We start from the raw sequence: 9,540 nt of genomic DNA, 5'->3' as shown, positions 1-9,540 counted from the left end.
TTAATTAGGCAACTTTTTTTGCAGTGGCGCTTGAATTCCAGGAGCGGCGCTGCGCCGCTGATGAATACATTGTAGGGGAAACACTGAAACATATTTAGTAATTTGAATGCCTCATATTGACGTTTAACCTATAACACTTAGGCATATCTTTAATGTGGTGTGTAGGTCTAATTGAGTGCACATTGGTGATGAGTAGGTGTAATGTGCCTGTCACTTTAAGAAAATACATGAGAGTAATTAGCCTCCCTTCAGCCTGACTGTTTTAGGCTAGTCGCTAGTGAATAAAAGTTGTGCATAGTGCGGTATATGGATGCAAATCATTATGTTTTCTATGTCATTAGATACAATAAATGTTCAAAAAACTAACATGTCAAAGACAATCTTTCTGGGATCAAGTGTTGACGTGACCTGAGCTAGCAGGATAGTTACCAAGGAGCTCTTTCCAGATGTAAAAGTTTGCCATGGTTGCGTAGCCTATTTGCGTAAGCGCAAAGTGGTTCTCTCTCCCTCTCTCTCCGTGTGTGTCTGCGTCTGCATGAGGCTATGTTCAATTCAACTCGGTAGTTGATCCGTCCGGTCAATATTAACGTCATCAGACTGGCTGTAAAAGTGTATGCGGGAATTTCTCGCATTATGATGGCTAGAGTTGCGGGACTTGAACAAATTATGCGCAATATCCGCAATCCCACAGTGAAATTTAAGCCCTGGGCTAGGCCACGCTTTCCACACACACACACACACACACACACATCAGAGCGCCTCATTGGCTAGGGAACGCTTTCCACACACACACACACCCACCCATCAGAGCGCCTCATTGGCTAGGCAACGCTTTCCACACACACACACCCACACACACACACACACACACCCATCAGAGCGCCTCATTGGCTAGGCAACGCTTTCCACACACACAAACACACCCATCAGAGCGCCTCATTGGCTAGGCAACGCTTTCCACACACACACACACACCCATCAGAGCGCCTCATTGGCTAGGCAACGCTTTCCACACACACACACACACACACACCCCCCCCCATCAGAGCGCCTCATTGGCTAGGCAACGCTTTCCACACACACCCATCAGAGCGCCTCATTGGTTAGGCAACGCTTTCCACACACACACACACACACACACACCCATCAGAGCGCCTCATTGGCTAGGCAACGCTTTCCACACACACACACACACACACACACCCATCAGAGCGCCTCATTGGCTAGGCAACGCTTTCCACACACACACACACCCATCAGAGCGCCTCATTGGCTAGGCAACGCTTTCAACACACACACACACCCATCAGAGCGCCTCATTGGCTAGCCCATGTTTTCCTCACACACACACTAGGGCTGTCACTTTACATTCGAAAATCGATTGCACAATCGATTGGACCAACCAACACAAGTTTCGAAAACTAAAATAGGGAACAGAGCGACTCCCTAGAGGATGCCTAGTGAGAGAATAGTGGAGAAAGACAGGAAGCGAGTGGGAGAGAGTCGGGGTGGGATCCGGAAAGGACCACAGGGCGGGAATTGAACCCAGGTCGCCGGTGTACAGTGCAGGTGCCCCAGCCAGTCACGCCACAACCGGTGCCTTGGACAGTGCATTTTGCGTCTCTGTGACTGTATTTATTTGTCGGTCCTTGGAACATTTATTGGATTCAGATTTCTCTCCGCAGCTTTGCCGACAAAGGCTTCCTGCTCTTTACACACATTAGAGGCATAAAAAGCCAAAAAATAAAAATAAAAAATGCACTGTCCATATCCATCTTTACCTTTGAGCTGAGCATGAATGAGCCCTTGCGCTCTGCATTTTTCTGAGTGTCCTATTATCCATTCCGACCAGATTTGCAGGCTATTACAAAGCCAACAAAGATCAATGGCAAGGAATTGGTGCAAGATATTAATTAAATGGAGAGGAACAACCCTAGAGGACAAAAGATATCATAAAACTGGACCACATGTAATAAACCTGACTTTGTAGGTTATGCACGGATCAAGATATTCAATAAAACACCTCCATCCACCCTTAAATTTACTTGCTTCCCAATTGAGTCGTCCAGGCAGTGGAACACATAAAACTTTAGTGGCGATGAACTGTCTCATCCTATAAGGTTCTGCATGGGAGTATATACAATGCTGCCGATACACGAGGCCCGGTGATTTCTGAGCTCATTCACAAGGTGGCCAGCAACTCACTTAAACACACTCTAGGGTGTGTAATTCCTCAAAGTGTGTTTGTTTTTCTTTAGCTGAGTGAAGTGAGGTGAGTGAGGTGAGGTGAGAGTGTGTGTGTGTGTGTGTGTGTGTGTGTGTGTGTGTGTGTGTATGGCGGTATTTCAACTCACTCAGTCAGGACTATGTATCGGCGTAGGCAGCTCAGCAGTGTTTCGGTGCCACCCTGGTGGAAGTGGAGCACAGGTATTGGTGTGTCTTCCTTCATGCTGAACTCCAGGTAGGTCCATCCCGCCTGGCGCACCTTGATGGAGATCAGGTCGCCCGCGCTGAAGGTCAGGCATCCGCGGCTCCTTTCGGCCACGGGGGGAGACGCATCTGCAGGGGCTATAAAGGTGAAGATCCAACATCACCTCACTGACCTTCACACACTGAAATAGCTCAGTGTTAAAGACCACCTCCGGTGAAAATCACATTTTAAACCTTGTTAGCCTGAAGCTCTTGCCTTATGAAAGGCTAGCCTCCATTTCACAAGGCCCGCTAACACCAATGGACAGTTGGTTTTGTTTTTTTAGGCTATTTATTGAAAACTGGAGCTCCACACAACCTTCAAACTGATCAGGAACATTCATTTATGCACTGATTCAGTCTTGAATATGCCTAAAATATGCCTATGGTGAACTGGGTTGCAATGAATCATCATTCTTAAAAAAGTGGGTCAGCTGAAAAAAAAAAAAAAATAATAATATTTTTTTAAGATGTGGAACTGAGTTGAAGTTGAGTTTAAGAAGGGTTTGTTTGAGAGAGTTGAGAACAGAGAAATTGAAAAGAGGAAGTACAGTAAGAAAAAAGAAGGCAAGTTAGGTACAGAGAGGAGCTATTAAATGTCTGAACCGCTCACAATCGTAAATAACCCATAAGCCTGAGGAGTCACGACGTCAAATGACACGCACAAGAATAACTATTTTTCAGAATTATTTCTGAGCAGCACCACCTGGCTTTGTCCAAGGTTCAAGACTGACTTTGTCTATAGGCATCAGCCCCCTATCTTTTCAATAAGGATTTCAATAAGAATTCAGACCGACTTTGCCCCCTATCTTATCGATGAGGATTTCAATAAGAATTCAGAAGAGCTGCTGAGGTCTTCTTCAATCAATTTTCCACTACACAATTTACAAATTGATTGATTCACAGGCCCATCGATTGTGTCCTGAAGAGCAACTCCAACTGAAGACATTTCTTCAAGCCCTACTGACAGCTGATCTGTGGCATTTGACTGGCAAATCTGTTCTCAAAGATGTCAAGTTCTATCCACTGGTAGTGACTGAACATCATCTAACAAGTCATGAAGCGTATTAACTTAGTTATATGCAGCAGTTTTTTTTGTTTTTTACAGGAAGGAAGAAATGTTTCCGTGTGCCGTATGTGTGGATGAACACTAACTTTAAGTAATTTAAATATCAAATAGGCTCATCCTACGACAGGAAATGTCAAACCCCAACCACTATTAACTGACATTCACCGACATCACCTAAAATTAAAAGTTAATGAGAGCATAAAATAATTTGCTGGTCTAAAATATTTTTGTTTTGAGGAGATGGGAAATAGCCTTTTGGTTACATTATAACCTTGGGTTCCATGAATTGTCCCCTGAACTGCTCACAGTGCCATCATACCGCTGTGTGTTAAGACAAACAGTGGATAAGGTGCACATTCAGCCGGACTGGTGTGACTGCAAGCGGTGTGGTCGCCCCCTCCCCACCCTCCCAGTCATGTAATAAGTCACCCTCGATGTTTCAGCTCGGCCAGTAATTCCACTTAATACGATTTGCCTGGCATTTAAATGCCTGGAGGATACGTGGTGGTGAGGTGCTGATTAATTCTCAGAGGAATCCGCTGAGATTGATTGCAGGCTGATTTGGGTTTGGGGGGAGAATTGGGGAGGGGTGGAAATTGAAGCAATTAGTCTTTCCGGAATTCATTTCATGCCACCACATCTCTCTTTCCCCACACACACACACACACACCCCCTCTCTGTCTCCGTCTCTCTCTTGAATAACTCCTGCAGAGGACACAGGTGCCTTAATATATGCCTGAGAGACCTTGGTTCCTTCGCTCCATCCAGCCTGGAATTCCAAAACTTTTTTGTCCCTTTCTTTTTTGTGGAAGTGAGGCAGAGAGATTTAATTATGGCTATGTCGGTGTGGCTCTGAATGGCAATTAGGAGAGAATGTGTGAGACAAGGACAGTAGCAGTGCATTGTCAGAATCAGCAACCACTTGCCTAATTAAAGGGCAAATCAGCACAACACGTGTACACTCAATGCTCTCTAAGGACCCCTGGCTACACATAATGGAGTCATCACTTAATGCTCTGCAGTGAAGAATTATTCCCAGTATCCGACTTGTTTCTACTTGTAAAATTAGATGTATGTGAGAAAGTATATCTACTCCAAGTACTGCCCTAAGTTACAAAAATAAATGCAAGAACAAAAAACTAAATATAAACCACAAAGGTATTGTATATTAATGATACTTCATTCAATGCCGTCCTCTATTTTGTTATTTACCGTGAACACCACTTTCACAGTCTTAACTACATTTCAGAACTGCAAACAGAAAGGGCAGAAAGAGTAGAGATGGCCAACCTTCGCCATTGCTGGAGGCCTTTCTGCGGAAGTGGACGGCGTTGATCATGTCCCACTCAGTCTCACAGCTGAGTTGGGGCTCCAGTGGCCTGGGAGGCCTAGTGCTCTGATTCCACTCCACCACCGAGCTGGAGTCCTGTGCATACACAATAACCTCAGAGTTTGTGTGTGTGTGTGTGTGTGTGTGTGTGTGTGTGTGTGTGTGTGTGTGTGTGTGTTCTGTTACTCAGATTCCACTTGGCAATTGATCTAGTATAGATCCAGAATAGTCTGGGGTAAGAGAAAAAAATTTGGATGGCATCAACCAGCATTCTGTACTGCGGTGCAAGGGGCAGGGAACAGGGAACAATTCCTAGATTCCTTGGCTGTGGATGACTTGGACATTCAATTAGAAATTGTACAGTACATTCTTTAGAGACCATGTCTAATGTATCTGTAGAACTGCATACATCAATATAGAATACTATTCTTCTAATCACTAATAAACAAGGTGAAGTATTCCACAGCCACTTGCCCACTGTAATCTGGTATCAGTTTCTTTCTTTACATTAATTTCAGGCAAACTAAAATACTGTGGTTTGATGCAGTAAATGATGTACTGACCTTGTTAGGACAGAGCATGTTGGAGGGGTCAGCAGCATCCTCAAACTGTTTAAACTCAAGCACGGCATCCCCATCCTGACAACATAATGGAATACTAAAATTGTCAGTCACATAATCCTGGGGTGGGGCATACTTAATCCTCCTACAAAGTCAAGATCTATAGATAGGTATTAACACAGGGGTCTCAAACTCCCAGCCTGCGTCCGGCCCAATTCCGGCCCGCGGCCTATTTCAAAATAATAATGTAATTCGGCCCTTGAGGGTATTTTTAATTGCGACAAACAACGACACTGATTAAAATAGACGATAGATCCAAGTACGGTGACAAATCTCATTTGTACTCTCCTCCACTAGTTGCTAGACATCCAGAGCTTGATTCAAGCCCAAAATCGCTTCACACAGTTTTCAGGAAATACAGTGTATTAGCCTACACGCGAGAAACATGAAGATGTGCATTTATTTGTAATGACGCGGAAGCGATGCAGGCCATAGTTTTGCACAAACTGAAGCAGAAATAGGCCTACACCAAATGTTGAAAAAAACATTCACGTGTGATGAAGTCTTGCGTAGGCTATGCTATTCACCTATTCTGATTCTGAAGGAGAATATCTGCCTTTTGGAGATTATGATCGATCGTCTATTGACAGTGATAGTCACAGAGCGTCAGTGAATGGGGGTGCGTCTTTGCGTATGACGGTGTCCACTAAGCATACCATGCTTATTTCGACCCTTTGCCCAAAATAGCTCGAGGTGGCAATGGTAATCGTGATGATAATGTCCGTAATGGACGTGGTACAGACAGCTCTGAAGAACTACAAAGTCACCCGCGATAGGAACTGATTTGACCAGGCTACTTTATTGTAGGCCTATAATAACGGTTTGTGGAACAGGCTAGTAATAGTTTACTATTGTTACATCTTAGGCCTACTGTTTTCCTGTTAATTTGTTATTTTGGTAATATGACAAAAAGAAAGTAAACCTGCTCAAATATGTTCAACATCCAGTATTTACTGAAAGGTGCATAATTTGAGGTGCTTACCATCCAGTGGCAAATTAGATGGGTAAATGTACCCCCTTCATAAACTTTTGTTTATACTCAAAGATTTTTACATTTACAGTAGGACTTTAACTCTGACCACTTTCAAGCCATGGCCTTTTGAAATTTTGATATGCCAGGTTTAAATAAGTTATGAGAGGAAAATATTTTTATTTGGTGTGAAACACACACATACCTGTTTTTATGCTTTTTTGTTTCGTTTCATAATTTGTATTAATATTTATTTTATCATTATTTTATAGCAAAGGTGTCTAAAAATAGATAAAAAGACTTGCATTTGAAAATACAGTATTTGGGGGGAAAAAAGCATTGCAATTTAGGAAATAGCCATTTTTTTTTTGTATTATTCTTTAATCAGATGACGTTGGCAGAAGTGGCCCCCAGCTCATTTGAATTTGAGACCCCTGTATTAACACAATAAAAGCGTCCAACATCTCACCTTCTCAATCACACGCAGACATCCTGAAATGAGTGAATCTTGATCGTCTTGTCTGTCCGGATTTGTGTGAATATACACCCCATCATGCTCAAACACAACCTAGGAACAAACACATGTTGTTCCGTTAAATAAGGTCACGATAGGTAATTCTCGACGGTAACACTACAGTAGACCGATCTAAGATTATATATGATTAACAAATACTGAAATCACAGAGTTGATCTACTTCCTAACTAATTATATGATGAATCACATGACGAAACAGCGTAACCACTGCTTGAGTGGAGCAAGAATGCAAGAGTTCAGCAAGTGAAAGGTCGTAAAATGTGCCCTCTCCCCTCCTAAATTCACAGAACTGTCTACCATTCCACACTCCTGTTACAGTATAGCTGTTGCTACACCGTGTAGATCTAGTTAACTTTATGACTACCACCATCAACTCCAGACTAGTGGAACTGAAATGAAGTTAGTGAAAATTCAGTTAGCAAATAGCCTAAGTATTACGTATTTATATAGCTATGTTGTGCGACGTAAGATAACACTACCTGTCCGAGTTACCCGTGTTTATATCATTCTTTCACTTACCCAAAAGAACTTTAAGAAACAAGCACACTAATTAATCAGAATACTATTTGTAACCCAGCATCTAGCATGCTAGCTTGTTATTAGCTAACGAAAGGAACGAGCCAACTTGGACAAGCTTGTTCACCACAGACTGCATGCCCGATTTAAACGTCTTGCTTTTTCCTCAAGAGGAAAGCACAATTCTGGTACTTTATACAATATACAAAAAACGATGGATTTCGAAAAAACGATTTGTTTTGCATCCTTTCTTTACCGTAGACCGTAGACCCACAGGAGCCGCCGCCGCCATGTCGCTCGCTTGTTGTTCCTTGCTCTGTTATGATGACGTATGATTCACGTGCCTAACAATAACTTCGGAGACACACACAACTCTAATGACTTGTAGCATTTTCTTCTCTAGGCCTACTTTGCACAGCGAGGAAGGGTTGAAGTCAATTTAGTGTTTTTAAAAGTGGATCACGGTTGTTTATTTGTTGTGGAATAGATGAGGGGGGTCTGGCTGTTTATAAAAAACGGAGTGTAGGGGAGAACTGGTACAATAACAGCGGTACAGGGTGCGATTCCCCCCCCCCCCCCTCTGGTTTTCCTATCCCTACCTCTGCTAAATTATTTTTATCCTCGGACAACATTTATCCCCCTCTGCCCCTCATATTGATTAATGCTACTTCATATGCAGAGAACAGTCTAGGCTAGGCCTACATAACAATCTGACATCAGAAACACAACGTCACCGTCAGCACTCATGCTGCTGACACAGGCTGCGTGATAACTTAATTTGGCCTTGATCGTGCAGGACATTTCAGAATGTCGAGTGTGTAATCCATCATAAATGGCTAGTTTCAATGGAAAAGTTAGCTGGACAAATGAAAGAAAACGAGAAGGATTAAGTGAAGCATATCGTCATATTTTAGAACCTTCAAAATTAGAAAACTGATGCAACTGAGATGGAGGACAACTGCACGTAGAGTAGAACCTAGGCCTATTGTCCGAAGGAACTTACATTAAATGAGGAGATATTTGCTGAATGTCACAAAAAGTGTTACAGAAATTGCTTGGCATCGCTTATTCATTGGCTCTACCGAAACACCTGTAATTTGCGGAGGACGAACGAGAAAGCACTCGTTTGATATAAATCAACCAGTAGGCTAGGCCTAGTAGACAAATAACTTTCAGAAATAATCTGTAGGCCTACTGCAAAAACGAATGTTGGTGGGTATTTAAACTATCTAGCGGGTGTTCTAACAGCTGCAAGAAATAGAAGCTTCATGGTCTTATGTTCTGGTTCGTAAATTATTTTAAAACTTCAAGTTGCCCTAACTTTACTCTCCAAACTCTTCACTGCACTGTAGCCAATTAACTGACAGTATGATAGTAGGCTATTTATTTTCTGTAGGCTACAATAAACACATTTATTTTTTCAACTTTTGCAATATTACGCACTTGGCTACTGAATGCAAATCAGCAGGAGAGAGAATGCACGTAGCCTACGCAGCGTGTAGCGCAATGTGTAGGCTTGGTTACCAACTAATTGTTAGCCAATTACTTAAGACTTCAGTGCCATCATATAGCCTACAACGTTTTTTACACAACAAATACAGAAAGGGTGGAGGCAGCAAAAGTAGAGGAGTCATTTCAGATGGGGCAAGAACAAGGTGAATTTGTATGCTTGTCAAAACGTAGTCCTACCCTGCATTAGAGGAGCTGATCATCAAGCACACTCGATGTTTAAAGTCATACACCACGGTAAACTAAAACTAAAATGATACAAAGATGGCAAAATTAATATAGGCTATTATTAGACATGACATAGGCTATGAATCGTTTGTTCATTTTTTCTTTTGGGGGGGGGGGGGGGTTACAAACTTATTCAAAATCACCCCCCCCCCCCCCCCCCCCTTTGGTTTTTACACAAATCGTACCCTGGGTACAAATGTAACAGTGTTTTATTCTCAAGATATGGTGTAGCTACGGAAACATAAACAGACACATATCATTTAATTATGTATAATCTTACACCCATCCAAATAT

At 42.5% G+C, this 9,540-nt stretch overlaps 1 protein-coding gene across 1 annotated transcript in view; it reads right to left on the bottom strand.

Moving 5' to 3' along the window:
* LOC121698179 (TBC1 domain family member 15-like) overlaps window positions 1–7,861 on the bottom strand; it is a 48,732-nt gene extending 40,871 nt beyond the window's left edge. The window contains exons 1-5 of the mRNA XM_042080027.1: window positions 7,766–7,861; window positions 6,928–7,026; window positions 5,432–5,506; window positions 4,829–4,964; window positions 2,355–2,568 (exon numbers count right to left, since the gene is read on the bottom strand). Of these exons, the coding sequence (XP_041935961.1) occupies window positions 2,355–2,568; window positions 4,829–4,964; window positions 5,432–5,506; window positions 6,928–7,026; window positions 7,766–7,801 (560 nt within the window). The 5' untranslated portion in view covers window positions 7,802–7,861. The remainder of the gene's footprint in view (window positions 1–2,354; window positions 2,569–4,828; window positions 4,965–5,431; window positions 5,507–6,927; window positions 7,027–7,765) is intronic.
* Window positions 7,862–9,540: the final 1,679 nt, after the last annotated feature.

This window comes from Alosa sapidissima, chromosome 23 (assembly GCF_018492685.1).
Source record: "Alosa sapidissima isolate fAloSap1 chromosome 23, fAloSap1.pri, whole genome shotgun sequence".
Taxonomy (NCBI): Eukaryota; Metazoa; Chordata; class Actinopteri; order Clupeiformes; family Clupeidae; genus Alosa; species Alosa sapidissima.
The sequence above is the reverse complement of the archived record's forward strand: the minus strand, read 5'-3'. Positions and strand labels throughout refer to the sequence as shown.